Source organism: Vulpes lagopus, chromosome 4 (genome assembly GCF_018345385.1).
Source record: "Vulpes lagopus strain Blue_001 chromosome 4, ASM1834538v1, whole genome shotgun sequence".
In the NCBI taxonomy this organism is placed as follows: domain Eukaryota; kingdom Metazoa; phylum Chordata; class Mammalia; order Carnivora; family Canidae; genus Vulpes; species Vulpes lagopus.
Window position 1 is genome coordinate 14,985,319 of NC_054827.1, and position 20,309 is coordinate 15,005,627.

A 20,309-nucleotide genomic window follows, 5' to 3' on the forward strand; every position below is an offset into this window, starting at 1 on the left:
AATGCAAAAGGTGGAAAGAGAGAAGCAGGCTGCCCATCAAGCAGGGAGTCTGATGTGGGGTTCCATCCCAGGACCCTGGGATCATGACCTGAGCCGAAGGCGGATGTTTATCAGACTAAGCCACCCAGGAACGCCCCCCCCCCCATAGAATGACTTTAAATAATATTATACTTTGTTCAAATAGTCACCTTAATATGTTATACTTAATACAGTCTTGTAAAGCTCTTTGGGTATTTAGTGGAGGAAGTAAGAAGGTTTAGAACAGATATATTTTTATCAAAATAATTATTCACATTCATTGCAAATTAATGTATTTTTTCAATGATTGTATCACAGGATGCCTGACTCAATTATATAAAAACACCTTCTTCAAAGGTGGGGACCTAACTGCCATGTACACCCCGAATGTCCATCACTGTCAGATGATGTGCACATTCCACCCCAGGTGTTTGCTCTTCAGTTTTCTTCCTGAAAGTTCAACTAATGATGTAAACAAAAGGTAAAAGATGATATGCCATTATTGGAGAAGCCAGTCATTTTGCAAAATAGAACCAGTCGTGTGCAAAAAGGTATAGATGTTGCAGGGTTATGGTTCTCAAATGGGGTTGAAGGGCCAGTTTCATCGGCATCACCTGGAGCAGTTCTTATATTAGCAGATCCTTAGGCCACAGCCTCAGACCCAAACCGTTCAGCCCACTGAACCAAAGTGTCTTGGGTCTGGCGATATGCATGTGAAACAGTTATTTCCTTCACCTAAAGTCATAGAAACTAGGCATTGTCTATCCAAGGATGTAAGGAGAATGCTTGGGTTAAGTGATTGCCTCAAGAAAGGGTCTAAAAACAGGTGAATATTTCACCTGAACAAGGAAATATACTGTCTGACTCAGGATCCTATTAGTGGATAGCTCAGTCCTAAGAAAATATAACAGAAGGTAAATATTTTGTTGCAAATATTGTTGAATAAGATCCAGAACTTGTGACCTTGGGAAGAGTCTGGTCTGAACGGGCCTGTAGTAAACCAATTTGGGCACCTGTAGTATGTATAGTTTGTGTGTGTGTGTGTGTGAGGGGGCTGTGTACACACGTGCACATGCACGCACGTGCAAATATATATTACTAACTAGCATTTTGGAAAAGTAAGAGCACTGGAAAAATAACCATTAAATATCCTACTAGCTCATAAAGTTGACTGAATGCAGCCATGATTTCATCATAATTTTCTTTCACTTTGATCAGTAATCAGAATGAACATTTCTTCACTGTTCTCATTTCCATATTCATAAGTCTTTTCTTTTATCTTAACTCTGTTTGAATCGAAAAACTTGGAATTAGGTAATCACCCGCTAATTCAACATATTAAACTTGTACAGAAAACCCAGAGTGTGTGTGAGAGGCATCAACCTTTTTTAATTTATTTATTTATTCATGAGAGAGAGAGAGAGAGAGAGAGAGAGGCAGAGACACAGACAGAGGGAGAAGCAGGCTCCATGCAGGGAGCCTGACATGGGACTTGATCTTGGGTCTCTAGGACCACACCCTGGGCTGAAGGCGGCACTAAAACACTGAGCCACCCAGGCTGCCCCAACTTTTTATTTGGAGTTGAGTTAGGTTCTAGAATCCTTGTGAGAGATAACCATTAAGATTGACGTTAAAGATAGAATGAAGTCTTCTGTTAGTGCAAACTAGAAGGAATTAATAAGCAAGCTGAACAGCATAGGTAGATCCAGCTCTCATAACTGATTTAATTTCTTAAATAAAAACATTCACCAGGTGAAAACATAATACCCCAAATTTTAGGAACACGGGAAAAGTCATTACCTCTTTAATATGATTGACTTTCTGTATTTAAAAGTGTTTTTAAAAAAGAAAAATAATACTGAAGTTAAGAATTACAAAGTCTGTTAGATCTTTATGGAATTTCCTCTACAAGTGTTTTTTCCCAGCAAGTGTCAGGGAAGCTCTATTATTTTCCTTATTCCTAGTCATAGTTATTAGTGTATAAAAAATGTTAGACATTTCCTCTAGTGTGTGTTTATTATTCTACTTTCTAACTGAAAGGTCTTTTAAAAACAGATTTGGTTGCTTCTTAAAAGACAGTGTTACAGAAACCCTGCCAAGAATGTCATGGACAAGTGCAATTTCTGGACATTCCTTAAAGCAATGTGGTCATCAAATAAGTGGTAAGCTGTTGATTCCTTAGCTAAATTTGAATGAATAATGTGTTTACCTTAAAACAGGTTCTGTTCAAGCTCTATACTGCCTTGGACATTTGGAAGGGAGCACTTTGAGGGGACACTATTTATTGGATGTATCCTTCCTCTTGTCTTTATCAGTTACAGGCTCAAGGAGCCTCTATCACTAATGAGATTAGCACTGCAATGTAAGATTTGCAGAAGGTGAATACACATTGAAATGATGGCTGTCACCTTCCCCCACTGCTGATTGCACATAAGAATCTTAGAACACAGAGGGCATCTCTCTCCCTGTTTTACTTGAGATGATTTGTATGCTAGTGGTTCTTGACCAGGGGTGGTTTTGTCCTTCATCCAGGGCGCATTTGGCGATAACTGAAGACATTTTTGGTTGTCACATCTTGGGGGGATGCTACTGGCATCTGGTGGATAGAGATCAGAGAGGCTGTTAAACATTCTAGAAGGCACAGAGAAGCCCCCCTGACAAGGATATTCTGGTCCCAAATGTCAATAACACAGAGGTTAAGAAACCCCATTAAGCCCCCAAACGGAAGGTCTGTGTTCTATAAATCTTGCTAATAAGAATAATACTTTTTAGAAAAAAATGTGAGGACTTTTTAGAAAAAAATGTGAGGACTAAGAGGTCAAGAAATTCAAGTTCTGACACTGCTACCAATGTCTTGGGAAACAATTTCCAAACCTATCCTAATTTAAGGCAGATAAACTATTTCTCTGACCTGAAAGTGAAAAGTAATGAAAAGATTCTCTCCACCGATGGGCTGGCAGGACCTTGAAATAACCATGTTGTGACTGTACATCATTGCTATTTTGCCTTTACTATTTACACTTAGTTTTGTAGTGTCAAATTTCAGGTGTTTTAACATTTTTTATCCTTCCTTCCCCCATGAATACCACTCCCTCAATCCTCATGGGTGCTTTGTGCCCGCAGTTTGTGTAGGAATCAGTCCTTAGTTGGGAACATGGGGATCTGACTTAGCCAACATGGAGTTTACCTGAGGATGAGTACGTGTCCTATGTTATAAGATCGAACCTATATCTTAATACAACTTAGTATAAATTATTCAGTTAAGCATTCTTTTTAATTATGCTATCATAGTAAAATTTAAAGAACAGTATTTTGCTTTTCTCAGTACTCCTAGTGATTTTTTTTCTCAAACTTCATCTTACAGAACTTGATTTAATGTTCCCTCCTAACTCTCCCCAAGTATCTCAAATTAAAGTGAATAATTGCTCCCCAGGACATAAAGTCCCTAAACTCGGGACCAACTTTAGTTTAAAACATTTATAGGTAGGTTTATAGCTTTCCACTGATCATAAAGAAAAGTTTTAGTTTGTAAGTATCTCATCCCAACTCAGCTGGTTTCTTTTCTGATGTGCAGCAGAGTTGGAAAGAGACTTCATTTCTAGAATCTGCAAACTCCTATGGGCATGAATCACTTTGAGTTATCCACTGTCCTGCCCACCTCAATATATTGTTTTCCTACCAGTTTGTATTCTTTCTGTCATTCCCGCCATTAAATCTAGTAGTATGACTTTTTCAACCAGACCGTTAGGAGTGGAACATTACATACAACAGATTATGGTTATACTTCTGGTTTCCTTATCCAAGGGTCTAACAAATCTGAGTGCCTTTTATTTTTTCTTTTCTTTTTTTTTTTTAAAAAAAGCCTAAATCATAAATTTGGTTCACTGTCAAAAAAATTATATTTTTTGTGTATAAGATACATTTCAAATGAAAGGTTGCTTAAGTGAAATTTAACAAAAATATAAAGAAAATACAAATGGCTTCATCACAAATATACAAGGACTCTTCCCTTTTATAGTGATTTGGCACATAGATGTCAATGGCAGGGCTTACAGATGAAATTCACAATCAGACAGGAGTAGTTGAGAGCTGAGAAATAAGCAGAGATAGAGAAGCTCCTTCACTCAATGCAAGAAGTTGAGGGCACATCAGTTTGTTTAATAATGCGAACCCCTGGAACAATCACCAGGGCCCTCACTGTCGTTGCTTTGTTTGTCTTCCACTGCTCGTTGATCATGAAATATTACCCGTATGGTTACAAATACCTTACAGTTTTGGAAACAAAGTCACCCTTTCTCCATGCTAGTGCTCTAAAACATACTAGAGTGTTTTTAATTCGAGCAGAGTTTGATAATATAGTGATGTCAGAAAAATTTTAAATCCCCTCATTAAAAAGGCAGTCGTAAAAAACAGAATATCATCCTTCAGAACTATCCTAATTGATGATCTACTTCTAGAAGGAAAGCTTACTGAATTTGCTCTATGCATTTTACTTGTTCAGCTTGCCACCGAGACATTCATAAAGGAATTGATATGAGAGGAGTCAATTTTAATGTCTCTAAGGTAAAAAGTGTTGAAGAATGCCAAAAAAAGTGCACCAATAGCATTCACTGCCAATTTTTCACATATGCCACTGAAACATTTTACAATGCAGAGTACCGGTGAGTAACATTCATGGTGTTTATTATTTCTGATGGTGCTTGTAAGATTTAATTGTACTCTTTGTAACTTTTTTTTTTTAGAACAGAAAACCAAATAGGGCTTTGAGACTTAACCACTCTGCTTATTTATTTATTTACTCAGTTTTGGTGTCATTTTGCTAAGGAGAATAATTTCCATGGATTGGGAGATGAGGGTTTGTCTGAAAAATATCCCCCACTCCATTCTCACTCTAACCTTGCATGTGCAGAGCAGAAAAATGTCTTTTTGATTAATAATACAAACCCTGGACTCACTCAGTATCAAAGTCATTGTTCTGATTGCTTTATTTCCCATTGACCAAGGATCATTTCAATGCGAAATGGATTGCTACATGGATCTTGCAGTTTAGGAAGAGAAGTAACCTCTTTTCTTCATATTTAGAAACAGCTGCCTTTTAAAGAATGGTCCAGAAGGAACACCCAGCAGTATAAAGGTGCTGGCTGATGTGGTATCTGGATTCTCACTGAAGTCCTGTGCACTCTCAGAAATTGGTAATTGTATGGCTACTATTTCACTTTGTGATCGTAGTAGGCAGAATTAGAATCCCCCAAAGACATATCTACATCCTAATTCCTGGAAATGTGTGAATGTTACAATACATGGCAAATGGAGCTTTGTAGAGGTGATTAAGCTAAGGATTTTGAGATGGGAGATAATTACTCTGGATTATGTGGATGGGCCCAATGTAGTCATTGGGCCATGACTCATGACTCATGAGAGTACTCATGAGAAAAAGAGGAAGACAGAGAGGTTGTAGTCAGAGAGAGAGAGTTTTGAAGAGGTCACACTGGTGGCTTTCAAGATGAAGAAAGGATCCATGAGCCAAGGAATTCAGGTAGCCTCCAGAAGCTGGAAAAGGCAAGGAAATGGGTCCTCCTATAGAGCTTCCAGAAGGAACAAAGCCCTGCCAACATCTTAATTGTAGCCCAGTGAGACCCGTTTCAGATTTCTGATCTCCAGAACGGTGAGATACTAAATTTGTATTATTTAAAGATACTGGGTTTGTGATAATTTGTTACAGCAGCAGCAGGACACTCGTGCAATTACATTGCAGAGAAAACTCTGCAATAATGTCATTTCTTGGTGGTGTCCATTGTCTGGTGAAATGACTCAACCATAATGAATCAATAAAGTGCTGCTGTCGTTTGAATTACCCAGAAAATTGTCCCTCCACCTTATTTAGCATATCAGTCTGTTAGTGGTAGGATGTCACAGAAACCAAAGCACCAACATTCAATGCTACGCAGTATCCAGTGCCAGCTCCTGCCAAACTCCGCATCAGGTGCTGGGTGAAGACCCCCCACCCCAAAGGAGATTGGGAAATTGGCAACAAGGCATCTTTTTTCCTCTTTGTTTCCTTTCCCCTCTGGCACATCCCTTCTGTGATGGGTACCAGATTTCTGGTTCAAATTTACGGATTATTTAATTTTTAACACTCACATTTGGTTCTTTTTTACAAGTGTAATTTCTATCTCTTTACTGATATCCTTTATTTGTCAGGACAATGTTTTCATGTTTTTCTTCAGTTTTTTAGATGTGGATTCCTTTAGTTCTTTGAATATATTTAAAATAGCCGACATAAAAAAATTAAAAAATAAAAATAAAAAAAATAAAATAGCCGACATAAAGTCTCTGTATAGTAGATGAGGAAGTTGGTACTTTCTTAGCAAAAATTTATGTTGTGCGTAGGGGCCATAGTTTCTTGTTTCTATGCATGGCTTGTATTTTTTTGTAAAAAAAATTAGACCTTTTAAATTATAGCATACAGTAATGCTGGAAATCAGATTCCCTCCTTCCCCAAAGTCTGCTGTTGTTACCACTTTCTGTTACTGCTATTTGTTTGGTGACTTTCCTGAACTAATTCTGTATTTATTCTTTGTAGATATGACCAGGAATGTTTCTACTTGATTTTCCTAATAGTTAGCTAATGATTAGGCATAGATTTCCATATGTGCCTGGAACCAGTAAGTCTATCAGGCTTTTTTTTTTAAAGGGTTTTTCTTTTTTTTTTTTTAATTTTTATTTATTTATGTATGATAGTCACAGAGAAAGAGAGAGGCAGAGACACAGGCAGAGGGAGAAGCAGGCTCCATGCACCGGGAGCCCGATGTGGGATTCGATCCCGGGTCTCCAGGATCGTGCCCTGGGCCAAAGGCAGGCGCTAAACCGCTGTGCCACCCAGGGATCCCCCGTCTCTCAGGCTTTGATGAAGGGGTGTTTTGTGAGTGTTGGGGCACGCTACCAACCTGCAGACAGGCATTTCACAACTTTGCCTTGGCCTTGGCCTTCTGCCCACTCACGGTGCAATGTCAGCAGGCCTGAGGGGTTAGGACTTTCTCAGATCTTTTATGGACTTGTGCCCAGCCCTGCTCATGCACACAGCCCTGTACTTGTCGATGGCCTTCTAGATTCCCTGGAATATGTCAAAGATTTTCTTTTCTTTTCTTTTTTTTTTATGTCAAAGATTTTCACCACCACCCTCTTTCCCTTCATTTTCCTTTTAAGAATTTTGTCAGCTTATTGTTTGCTCCAGCTATTACTGCTGCCCTAGGAAGCTGCAATGTTACATAATTGCCACTTTTTGGTTGTTGTTTGTTTTTTGTTCTTGGCAAACACTTGCAAGGAAAAGGCTGTTTACACTGAAGAGGCTCTGAGTCACGTCAAATAAACTCAGTCCTCATGAATAGTTCCTGAGAACATCCACACAGGTCAAATAATGGTTTAGCTGGGGCTGGGGATGGAGCTTTGGAGCATTCTGCCCCAACCCCATCCTGCCCCCTCCAGGGCTGCTGGACTGCTGGTTTTCAGCATGATTGTGGGGCTATGTCCATGGAGCTGAGGAGAGGAGAACAGAAATAGGGCAAATTAAAATCCCACAAAACTCACTGTTCTTACAGAGATTCAGCTGTTTCTCTTGAGCAAATGCTCCCTGGACTGTTATAATCTGATTAATTTTGATTAATTTCTAGAGCTCTGAAAACACTGACAATTTTGCCTCTACTCACATTATTTTTATGGAGGAGAGGATTTTTCAGGGGTCCTTCCCCTGCCATTTCCACTAACACCCTAGAGTGCTTCTGATAAAGCAAAACAAAACAAATGAAACCAAAAACTAGCTTTAAAAAAGAAAATGGTTCTTCTTAACAGGATAGCTCTTGTGCTTTTGTCAACTGGATGGGTCAAGTAGCGACTGCAACACTATACAATTCTGTGCTGCATGTTTCATACGCAGGAATGGACACCCAGAGTACTTCAGAATTGGGGAATCAGGAGAGTAGGATATCTAGAAGTAATGGAAAACATAAAATGGCTAAAGGGGAAGGTCAAAGGCATTTAACCTGAAAAAGATCAGGATGACTGTCTTAATTTTTTATTTATAGAAGGGTGTCATTGAAGAACGGATTAAATTAACCTGTGTGGTTCCATTAGGCAGGTCTAGGTAGATGCTACCATGAAAAAAATAAAACTATTCTAACCCTTAGAAAGGACCAGAAAAAAATTGGGCCTTGTCACGAGGTAGTGGGCTCTTTGTCACTATAAATATCTTAGGAAAAGGGAAACAACTTGTCAGGAACATCCTAGAGGGATGGAGTTGTAGGTTGTGGATGTTACACGGATGTCCCACCTCAGGAGGGATGACCTCTAAGTTCTCTTCCAGCTTCCAGAGTCTGCATTTTTTTTTCTTTAAAGATTTAATTAGTAGAGGCTGAATTTCCAAGACTGCCCATATTATGGTATGGCATAATTAACAATAATTCATTATCGTTATGATGATATTATGTCACTAGAGGTACTTTCTCTTGAAACACCTGTGTTCATTTAATTTAGGACTCTTTTTGTCCTTCCTATAATTGCTATCATTATTCCACAATTTTAACAAAATTTATCAAATTGAGTAAACCGAGTAAATAATATGAACACAAATAAACACATAATTGAGACATAAAATAAGGGGCACCTGGGTAGCTCAGTTGGTTAAACATCTGATTCTTGATTTTAACTCAGGTCATGATCTCAGGGTCCAGAGATCAAGCCTCATGTCAGGCTCAGCACTCGGAATGGAGTCTGCTTGTCCCTCCTCTCTTTCTCTTTTTTCATTAATAAATAAAATCTTAAAGAAAATAAGATTATATAAAGATAACGAAAGTGGGTTTTCTCCTGTTCTAATTTCAATGGGCACATGGCATTTTTGTTAGCTACCTGGTATCTTTGTTAATCTGTTTTTATTAAAATCTTTTTTGTAATACTCAGAAAATGTAACACAAAGCCTTATCTCCTAAGATCTGGAATTCAGGGTCAGGATAATAGAAAGAAAATCTAAACATATGCTAAGTAACTTACATATTTTGCGTAGGTTGAGATGGAGCCGAGAGTATAGGTTGAGATATTTCACTTCTCTGACGTAGAAATCTTTTATCAGATTTAGACCGATTTTTCCTTCTTCCAAATGGCAAACAACAAGTCTGAGGATAAAGGTCCATAATGGACCTTTTCTTCACTTAGGGTATGTGGTGCTATGAATAACAAACAGTCATAATTTCCTTAGATAGGATGACAAAGGACAAGTCACTTGAGTGTCATGTCATTTGCTGAGGACTGTCTCCCCTCTGTGAGTTCACAGGTTGCCACATGAACATTTTCCAGCACCTGGCATTTTCAGATGTGGACGTTGCCAGAGTTGTCACCCCAGATGCTTTTGTGTGCCAAACCATTTGCACCTACCATCCTAACTGCCTCTTCTTTACATTCTACACAAAGGCGTGGCATCTAGAACCGCAAAGGTGAGTAAGAATGTGTGACATTGGCTACGATCCTGTCATCACTGTAATTTTATAGTTTGGGTTTTTGAAAACCTTTGTTCATTTCCTCAGAGCACTTGAAGCCAGGGCTTAAGTAGGTAGTTTCCTGCCAGGTGTACATTAGTTAAGAGCTTAGCCGATTTGTCCACCTACCTTCTCTTCCTGAAACATAGCATTGGATCCATGGAACAATGGCCGTGGAAGAAAAGAATCAGATGCCTTTCTTACTGATCTAAATGTTTTCTCTTATTAACTTGAAGTAAAAACCACTCACTGACAGCATATCCATTAATATTGTCTCTAATTCCTGCCTCAGAAACTAGAGCCCTGTTTATCCCGATTGACCTCTTTACCCTCAGATAATCTATTCTTTTCTTTCTGCACAAAAGTGGAGCCAAGAGATGAGTGTATAGTTATACAATATCATCAGCCACAGAAACGCCTAGAATTTGGTGTTGGCTCTTTCTTCTTTATCATTTTCTCTTTTTTGCTTTCTTTTCAATGAGAAGGTGGAGCTTTACCATTCTTCTCTCTCTAGGTTATCTGTGCCTATCAGTTTTCCTTAGACAGAGATGTGGCTTGGTTTACATTTAATCTCTGTGATTTATTAGAGAGAATCCTGTGGTCTGCTTTACTTTCTTTTTCTTTTTTTTTTTCTGTCTGCTTTACTTTCAAAAGAGTTTCTCAGAGGAATAAAATTTGCAGAGGTGATTTTCAAAACATGAAGAGCTTTTGTGTTTGCCTTTAACCCAGCTTTGTTTCTCTCTTTTGCTTTTTTTTTTTTTTTTTAATAGAAATGTTTGCTTTCTTAAGACTTCCAAAAGCGGGACACCAAGTTCACCCACTTCTCAGGAAAATGCCATGTCCGGATACAGCCTTTTAACCTGCAAGAAAGCTTTGCCTGGTAATGTAATTCAATAATAATAGCACATAAAATGTGATACACTTCATGATCTTCTAACAAGTAATAGCGAAGAAACAAACCCCAGTACCAAAACCTCAGATAAATGTGGTTTATAGCTGTTTTCATTTTGTATCTTTTTATGTCTCTAATTCACACAGAGCCCTGTCATTCCAAAATTTACTCAGGAGTGGATTTTGAAGGGGAAGAATTGAATGTGACCTTTGCTGAAGGAGTGAACGCTTGCCAAGAGACTTGTACCAAGATGATTCGCTGTCAGTTTTTTACTTACTCTTTACGCCCAGAAGACTGTAGAGGAGAGAAGTTAGTGAAAATTTATTTTTCAAAGACAATTGCGTGAGTTATGCCCTTCTCTGAAAGTTTAATCTTTCTACTGATCATTTTATCTAGGTGCAAGTGTTCCTTACGATTATCTTTGGATGGTTCCCCAACTGGGATGACATATGGGACACGAGTGAGCTCTGGTTATTCTTTGAGGTTGTGTAAAAGTGGGGACAGTTCTGGTGAGTGAGCCTCACTTTTTCATGGAACTGTAAAGGGATGCCTGTGTTGTTTTGATCGATTGCTTAGTTTCAGATAGCAGAATTATGTATTTTGTTTTCCTTGGCTGAGAAGAACTCTGAGTCGCCTCTAATGCTAACCATTAACTTTAAGACTCTCTTTTTAGTCTGCACAACAAAAACGAGCACACGCATTGTTGGAGGAACCAACTCTTCTTGGGGAGAGTGGCCCTGGCAGGTCAGCCTGCAAGTGAAGCTGAGAGCTCAGAGCCACTTGTGTGGAGGGTCAATCATTGGACGCCAGTGGGTCCTCACTGCTGCCCATTGCTTTGATGAGTAAGTATGGCGTGTGTCTTATCCAGAGTCTTGACCTGCCTTTTTGTTTGGAAGAATCTATGATAAGTTTCTTGAACATCATGTCAGTGTATTCATCAAAGTTTATTCTTTAATAAAAGACTTTTTTTTTTAAGGCAGATAAAAGGCATTAATGAAATAAAAGGCATTTTAAAGCAGGGCTGATATTCAAAATGTTGAACAGCTAGTGGGGCCTCTCTGAGCACTGACTGATCTGACCCATCAGAACACAGTGCGGCCTGTTTGCAGGGCTGGCAATCCCGGGGGGCTTCTTTCACTCCTACTTTAAAGAATAAGAAGAAATGCCCCACCTGCTTCCACCTCCATCCACCACTCCCCAAATGTATTCTTCAAAGACTTAATTTTCCAGGCCCATAGACATTTTGCTTTCAGCTCTTTGATTCACAAATGTACTCAATAATAGAGTGAAAACTAAAATGGGAGGTGGTTATATATTTCAGTGAATAAAATCTGGTAAAATATTTCTACTTTATAAGGAAAATTGTACATGTGGCAGGGTTTTAAAGTTTTAAAACACTTAGACTTTGTACCTGAATGGGGCTTGAGTCACAGCTCTGTCACTTATTGGAGGCATGAGTGACCTTGGGCGATTTGTATATCTCTCTTTATTTTCCTGTCTACAAAATAGGAACAATAATATCTAATTATAAGGTTATTAAAAGGGTTACGTGATACACTTAAAAGTCCTTAGCACTATACCTAGAACATAAAATCACTGCCTCCCCCAATAAGCTATGATTAAATAAGAAATGTAAAAATGGACAAAGCATAGGAATAGCAAGAAATATAAATAGTCCTAAAATAAAAGATACTTGGTCTCTCTCAGGAGGTATTTTGTTTTCAAAGAATTCTCCCTCTTGCTCTAAGAGGGTAGGTCCCTGGTTGCCATGTGTCAGGATTGAGGATCTGGCTGCTGACTAAACCAGAGTCAACGGTACTGCTGAGCAGAGCAAGGCTCCTTCATGGTTGCCACATAGCAGCATGGGACTCCAGGCAGTGGCTCTGCTACACATGGCATTGCTAAAGGGGAATCCTATTGACTTGGAAGGAAAGACCCCGTGAATGGGGAAATAGTAGGTCCTCCCTTTTCACAAAATGCACTCCAATTTAGGACCAAGAATTTTCATCCTTTTTTCCCCCCAGCTTTACCGAGATAGAATTGATATATGACATTGTGTAAATTTAAGGTGTAATGTAATGATTTCACATATGCATGCATTGCAAAATGATTACCCTAATAAGGTTAGTTAAGACATCTGCACATCCATCACTACACATAATTACTTTTTTGGGGTAGTGAAAATTTTCAAGATTCGCACTCTTAGCAACTTTCAATGTTTCAAGTATTGTTAACTGCAGTCACCATGCTGTACATTAAGTCTCCAGAACCCATTTATAACTGGAAGTTTGTACCCTTTACTCTTCCTGCCGTGACACTCCCCTGCAACCACCAATCTGTTCTCTGCATCTATGAGTTAGTTTTTTTTAAGTTCCACATATGGATGAAAACATATAGCATCTGTCTTTCTCTGACTTATTTCATTTAGCATAATACCCTCAAGTCCCATCCACATTGTTGCAAATTGCAGGATTTCCTTCATTTCTATGGCTGAATAATATTCCATTGTATGTGCACACACAGAGACATGCTTATATGCATATATATAATACATATATGCATATGTATATATTATATATGTGTATATATATAGACACTGTATATATTATACCACATTTTTTTAAATCATTCATCTATTAATGAACTTAGGTTGTCTCCATGTCCTGGCTATTACAAATAATGCAGCTGTGAACATGGGAGGGCAGATAACTCTCAAGGTAGTCTTCTCATTTTCTTTGAATATATACCCAGAAGCGGAATGGCTGAATCTTAAGGTAGTTCCATTTTTAAATTTTTGAAGAACCTCCATATTGTTTTCCACAGTGGCTGCACCAATTTATATTAAGAATTTTCGTTCTTGAAGGCTCAGTGTTGTTGAGTTTGTAAGAGATAAGATACACAGAAACATTGATTTTATTGAAAGAAGACCACTGTGCCTTTATCTGTATGATTTTCTCTAGAGTTTTATACAAATATTATCTAGCATTTCTCCATGATGATAAAAACGTCCAAATCTTTACACAAGATAAGACTATGCTTTAGGTCTTAATTTTAGACTTACTTTGTACTCATATTTTTAAAAATTAGTATAGGGGTGCCGGGGTGGCTCAGTTGGTTGAGCAACTGACTGTGGCTCAGGTCATGATCTCAGGGTCCTGGGATTCAGTCTCACGTCAGGCTCCACGCTCAGCGGGGAGTCTACTTGTCCCTCTATCCCTCCCCCACTCATGCTCTCTCTCTCAAATAAATAAATAAAATCCTTTAAAAATGAGTTAATTTAAATTTTCACACTTCTGAAACTACCGATATTTTATTTTATTATTTATATTTATTTTTATATTCTATTATATTCTGATTTTGTTCTTTGGCCATGCCATGAGGTGTGCTTTATTTGCATTAATGACACAAATAATTTTCTAGAACAGGCCAAGGCAAACTGGAGGATTAGCAGTTCTGGTGGGGGTCCTCTGAGGGCCGCACAGGCTGGGTGCATCTGCCAGGTCACTCAGGTTAGTTCTGAGTCATTAGTAGTTATTAGTTTGGGTCATTAGTAGTTCTGGTGGGGGGGTCCTCTGAGAGTCACATAGGCTGGGTGCATCTGCTCACGGCTCAGCCTGTCACTCAGGTCCATCTTGCAGGTGGCTCTTCATGTCAAGCCTGGGCTGTCTCCAAGATGATGGAGGTAGGGAATCCTTCAGGTTCTTAGGAACCTTCTTCACTCCTCCTTTCCTGCTCAGTGGTCTCTGGTGGGCAGGTGTTCTCCTGTGTCTCTGTTGTCCTCAGCCTGGCCCTACAGAAGCAGGTGATCCCCGGCTTATCTGCTACTTTCTGGAACCACCCTGGAGTTCCTCTCAGAGCCCCACGCCTGATGCTCCCACTCGCCTTGCTGCAGCCAGAGGCCTAGAAAGATAACTTTTGAGTATCACTGAAGCCTCCCAATTTTGCCCAGTGAGGGGGGCGTGTGTATGATCAGTCTGACAAGTTCATGGAAGCGATTGCTTTCAGGTTTGCTGAACTGAGCAGGATTTCTCCACAATAAACTATGAGTCTCTCCCAGACAGTTTCTCTCAGATTTGGGACAGCAATGCTCTTGCATTTTTACTTACAGTAACATGAAATAACTACATAAATGCACACGTTCAATGTTTTTAACTAAATCTTCAGAGATTCGGTGCTGCTGCTGGTAGTGATGACATGTTGCCAGGAAGCGAAATTAGGTAAGTAAAAATATGCCATTTGCAGTATTTTCCTCCCAGCCCAAAGCACCAATTTCAAAAGGTAAAATTGAAAGGAAAAAGGGCCAATATCAAAGGCTGTCTTTCTGGTTTCAAATGAGTCTTTATTTTTCCCTCCTAGACTCTCCTTGCCAGATGTTTGGCGCATTTATAGTGGCATTTTAAATCTGTCAGAGATTACAAAAGAAACACCTTTCTCGCAAATAAAAGAGATTATCATTCACCAAAATTACAAAATCACAGACGGTGGTAGTTACGATATTGCCTTAATAAAACTTGAGGCTCCTTTGAATTATACAGGTATGTAGCATATTTAAGGAGAAGCTATTCAGCTGAGTTCAGCAGCTTTAAATTTTCACATCAATTTGAGCAAAAGGGTAGAATCTGGAGAGATTGTCTTTAGTTTCTGGTTGATGGAGTTGGGAGCGAGTTGAGGAATTGCCAAGGGAGACAACACCTGTGACTTGGATAAATCTCTTCTATTTAAGGGATAAGAAGTAGAAATTGGTCTCTTCAGGTAGGAATCCAGGTGCATATACATTATTGAAATAATACACATGGGAAATGTCTTGGCTGTTTGGGAAGCATGGTTCCCTTTGGCAAGAGTAGCACGATTTCTGTGGCTTTGGGCATGTTAGGAATATATGAAGACTAGTAGGGCCAGATGCTAATTCCCAGGTCAAACTTGAGTGGAAGGAAGCTCTGGGAAGCTGGTAGTGTGGTGGTGGGAAGTGTGGCCTCCGTGGCACAATGCTCCACAGTTGGTGAATGCCCTCTGTGTCCAGGAATGATTACGTGACCTTGGTCAAGTTGCTTTTACCTCTTTGCGCCTCGAATTTCTGCGTCTGTAAAATGAGCATGACAGTCACCTGTTGGTGTGTCATAAAAATTGCTAATTAATAAGTTAAAGCACGTAAAATAGTGCTTCAAACAGTGGAGACACTGTTATTACTATTGAAAGTAACATACACAGGGTAAAAATACTTCTAAATGCTTTTGACAGAAATACATGTTCTGAGTTTAAGATTTAATTGAGAAAATTTGGCACCAAAAGTGTCATGTGAAAATGAGTCTGATAATGAGAAATTTTCTTGAATCATTGGCCTTAGCAATCAAATAGAAAGCAAAAGGGTCATTTTTCATGGTAGTACACTAGAGAAAGAGAATATGGAAAAAGGAAATTGTGTATTTTTAAAGTCAGTACCTATAATTTTGTTTAATCAAACTCTAATCTAAAAATTACCTTTCAGAATTCCAAAAACCAATATGCCTACCTTCCAAAGATGATACAAATACAACTTATACTAATTGCTGGGTAACTGGATGGGGCTTCACAAAAGAAGGAGGTACAGCATGATATATTTTTTTAAGATTTTATTTATTTATTCATGAGAGACACACAGGGAGAGAGAGGGGGGCAGAGACCAGGCAGAGGGAGAAGCAGGCTCCATGCAGAGAGCCCGATGTGGGAATTCGATCCCAGGAATCCAGGATCATTCCCTGAGCCTAAGGCAGATGCTCAACTGCTGAGCTACCCAGGCGCCCCCAGCATGATATTTTAAATGTTGTTCTTAAAACAAGTCTTTTACCTTAAGGTACACAGAGTGAATCAGTTTAACTGGCCTCTGTCTGAAATTTTATCCAAACTCATCACCATTCCAATCTATTCATTCTCAAATATTTACTCACTGATTCTTGAGAAGATGTATTTTTCTTTGGATCTGGAAAAATTTATAAGGTAACCTCTTAAGAATCTTACTTAATAATAAAGGTCACTTGTTTGACTATGGGATAAAGGATTTGTCCCATATGGGGCTAATAAGACCACTCAAGCCTATCCTGTCCTCACTACTAATAGTGTTTCCATCTCTCAGTGCCATTATTTTGCCTTTATACTAAGGGCTAAGGGTCAGGAGTAGAGGCAGGCACACCATCTTTTTCTGGAAGGCTCTAAATGTTTTTTGTGTTTTTATTGTTGTTTCATGCATCCTTCCTGTAATCTGATGAAGCCTGTGAGCCACTTTTGTAATGGTGCTTTTATTTTTTTATTTTTTAAAAGATTTTATTTATTTATTCATAAGAGACACATAGAGAGAGGCAGAGACATAGGCAGAGGGAGAAGCAGGCTCCCCATGGGGAACCCCATATGGGACTCGATCTCAGGACTTCAGGATCATGACCTGAGCCAAAGGCAGACCCTCAACCACTGAGCCACCCAGGCACCCCTGTCATGGTGCTTTTAAATACTTAAAAAGAACATATAGACATATGAAGGAAACAAGTGAAATTGCAATAGAGTTATCAAAATACTTTCAAAAAGATGCAATACGGGAATGCATGAGTTTCTTTAATATATTAAATAGTAAGTTTTTCAAGTAACTACCATAATATCAGCCACAGCTGTCACGTGAAACTATCACAAGTGTGATGAAAAATATCTGTGCTCTTGACTAATGGCAAAGCCATCCTACTAACACTCCCATTTTTATTGCTTGCACTCATAGCTGAAGGTAGTGTTAGACTTCAGTTGGAGATTGGTGAAAATAAGGATGTATTTTCCTATCCAAGTGTATAGAGCAAGTGAATTCTTTCTGTGGACCCCAGTTTAAGAAGCCCTGCTCACGGGTAGTTGGCGTTTTTAAATTGCCCTTGGATTTCCCATGAAACAGACTTTTCTCACTTTCCAAAGTTTTGTTCTTGATAGACACTATAGGGAATAAAATTTGCACATTCTTTACATATTTAAGCTCATCAAGATCTTTCCTTCTTTCCTGACTTAGTCCTTTATTCAGTGAATTCAAATTTTCCAAATGTTTGGTACCTTAAGGCAGAAAGAAATTTTAAGAGTAACCTTAACTAAAAAAGGAGAGCTCCCAACATATGTTCAAGGGGAACCTGGACACGGGCGGAAATGTAATTATTTGTGAATAAATCGTTCTTCATGGAAAATATTTGCATAGTTAAAAAACAAAATACTCTTCTGAGCATATGGTGAGTTCCCCCCCCCCCAAAAAAGAAATCACATATTTTTAAATGATCATGTTGAATATATAAAACAAAAACTGAAAGATAAGAATTTCCAGCTTTGGGGTTGGAGGTAATAAGAGGGAATTTCTGAGAGATTTCTATTGAGATGAGAGGTTGGCAGGGAATCTGGTCAGCCTTGGGGTGCTGGGGTTGTCCTAACATTGACTTCAGAGGCCAGTACATGGAGCTCTCTGTTTATCAATTTCTTTTTGCTTTTCTCTCTCTCTGTGTGTCTCTCTGTTGGTGTGATTAACTCTACTTTTTCACCCTTTACTATTTTTACCTAAAGAAATGACCTAATGAAAGGTTCATAACACTGATTTGCTTTAAGACATTAGTAGTTTCAGACTCATCGTATTTCCTCCTTCTGAAGTTTTATATTGATTACCTCACAGGGGAAATCCAAAATACCCTACAAAAGGCAAATATTCCTTTAGTACCAAATGAAGAATGCCAGAAAAAATATAGAGATTATGAAGTAAACAAACAGATGATCTGTGCTGGCTATAAAGAAGGAGGGAAAGATGCCTGCAAGGTAATACACTCAGTGATGAAAAAAACACACAGTAGTCTACTTGAGAAAAATCAACCACAAAATATATTCTCCATAGTACATTTCATTGTATTTTTCTTTAAAAAAATTGGAGCCAAATAATCTGACAATTTCAAAAGTAACCTTTGATGAACTGAATATGTGTGTGTGTGTGTGTGTGTAAATTTTTATTCTATTATAATCTGTGCAGAGGCATACTATATATAAGGGAGCACCATGATACATAAAATAGCTGTACTAAAATATTAGAGCATTAGATTTACTTGACATTGAGATTCTGATATCAACATGTCCTTTTTGGAATAAATAGAAAATGCAACCATACGTATTGAATCCATTTATTTTCGTCACATCCAGAGGAATGAGGAAGGCAAGATACCCAAAGAACTATAAGGAACTGTATGTACGTGTTGTGTGTGGTGTGACTACAGAATTTTAAAGGCACAACTGTCATACTTTGTATTATTTCATTTTTCCACTCACTGTGACACAGGGAGATTCAGGTGGTCCCTTAGTTTGTAAACACAACGGAAACTGGCATTTGGTGGGCATCACCAGTTGGGGTGAAGGCTGTGGCCGCAGAGAACAACCAGGTGTCTACACCAAAGTGGCTGAGTATGTGGACTGGATTTTAGAGAAAACACAGGTTGGTGATGGGCACACCGGTCTTGGATGAAGTCACCAGTGCAAAGAAGCTTTCTAGAGATGGGAAAGAGCCCGGGTTGTAGCATGAGTTTTACAATCTGGGTCCAGCTCAAATGCTAAGCCTTGGAGTCTTCGTCTGCAAAAATGTGGAGAATAGTATCTGCTTCATGTCCTTGTCATAAGGGTAAAAGGAGACAGTGCACACAAAGCTGCTGAGGAAAATGTTGTGCAGAGGCAGGCTGTCAGCCTCCAGTAAAAATGCTAATAATGGAAGATAACAAGTGAACATTTCCGCAATTATTTGTTGCAAAATAAAATGGCAAAAGAATGTGACTCAAAAGTGTGTTCTTCTGATTGTGAGACAGAATGAAAGGTAAGTAACTCCAGATTCTAGCACCGTGCTTGTGCTGGCCTCACTCTTCTCTGACTGCCTCCTCTGGATCTCGATATATATCTTAGGGACAGTAATCTTTTCTCTTTTCGTCACCTGCATGGTCATCAAAACCTACCACTGCCTGCCTCACTTGGGGCAAAGAGCCAGTAAGCTTGGGTTTTGTTCTGCCAACTGTAGAATATTAACTTTTCCAAGAAAGAGATGGGTTTTCTGAACCTTGGAGAATAGTGGTGCACCTTTTGATTTGGGCCTCCTACCTTGTTAGCTGGGTTTGGCACAAGGCCCCTGGCTGGGTGTGCAGGAGAGGTCTGCGGGGCTGCAGCTCCTGCCATAGACACACCACACAGCCTTCATGGAGGGCAAGGAGTCTGCTCTGTGGGGTGTAGGAGGTGGTGCCAGTGCATACTGGGTTCTGCAGTAGTAATTCAAGAAGCATTGGTTCTAAAGTATTGCAAAAATTCAGTCTTGTAAATTTGTGATCCAAATCGGTGTAGAGCCCAGACTCCAAACTTGTTAGTGATTACTATAACTGATATCAGCTGTTTGGATTGAGTTCAGTTAAACTGAGGACATTTACAGAGAGCTGACCATCTACAAAAGATTGTGTAAAATAAGTAGAAAAAATAGAAGTGTGAAGTTTCTGAATGATGTTTTTTCCCTTTCACACTCAAAGACACACTTAAGTGGTAGAAAGGGCTAAATGTGGGGAGTGAGCTGAAGGAAAGCCATAAAGTCTGAGTTATTCATGCCCCACAATAGGAAACAGGAAGAAGTACTCTAGATTTTATAAAACCTGGCTGGTTTCCGTGAGATAATTAAAAATAAATACAACCCCAACTTTTACTTTGGCATGCAATAAAGATAGTGGTCCTTGTTCTGTATGGGTATCATTTTATCTTTAAAAGGTAGACAAGTGCTTGCTATGAGAATCTTTTCTCTCTGGCTTTTAGAATGAATTCAAATGGGTCTTTGAACAGGACTTTGGAATGCTTGCTGGGCAACCACTAGTCAGGGAATGACC

At 39.0% G+C, this 20,309-nt stretch overlaps 1 protein-coding gene across 7 annotated transcripts in view; it reads left to right on the forward strand.

The window, feature by feature from the left end:
* The window catches only part of LOC121489579 (coagulation factor XI), a 50,470-nt gene that overhangs the window by 8,236 nt on the left and 21,925 nt on the right, over positions 1-20,309 (forward strand). For 5 of the 7 annotated variants that reach the window (XR_005987364.1, XR_005987365.1, XM_041752767.1 and 2 more), the window contains exons 3-11: positions 337-499; positions 2,074-2,180; positions 4,520-4,679; positions 5,101-5,210; positions 9,341-9,500; positions 10,313-10,422; positions 10,581-10,743; positions 10,831-10,943; positions 11,108-11,276. Coding sequence is in view for 4 of the 7 variants with exons in the window: in XM_041752767.1 (XP_041608701.1) it covers positions 337-499; positions 2,074-2,180; positions 4,520-4,679; positions 5,101-5,210; positions 9,341-9,500; positions 10,313-10,422; positions 10,581-10,743; positions 10,831-10,943; positions 11,108-11,276 (1,255 nt within the window). In the remaining 3 variants the exon portion in view is untranslated. Of the gene's footprint in view, positions 1-336; positions 500-2,073; positions 2,181-4,519; positions 4,680-5,100; positions 5,211-9,340; positions 9,501-10,312; positions 10,423-10,580; positions 10,744-10,830; positions 10,944-11,107; positions 11,277-14,790; positions 14,970-15,919; positions 16,016-18,091; positions 18,232-18,742; positions 19,268-20,309 lie in introns of those variants that run through there. The other 2 variants (XM_041752769.1, XM_041752771.1) reach the window with 2 other exon arrangements.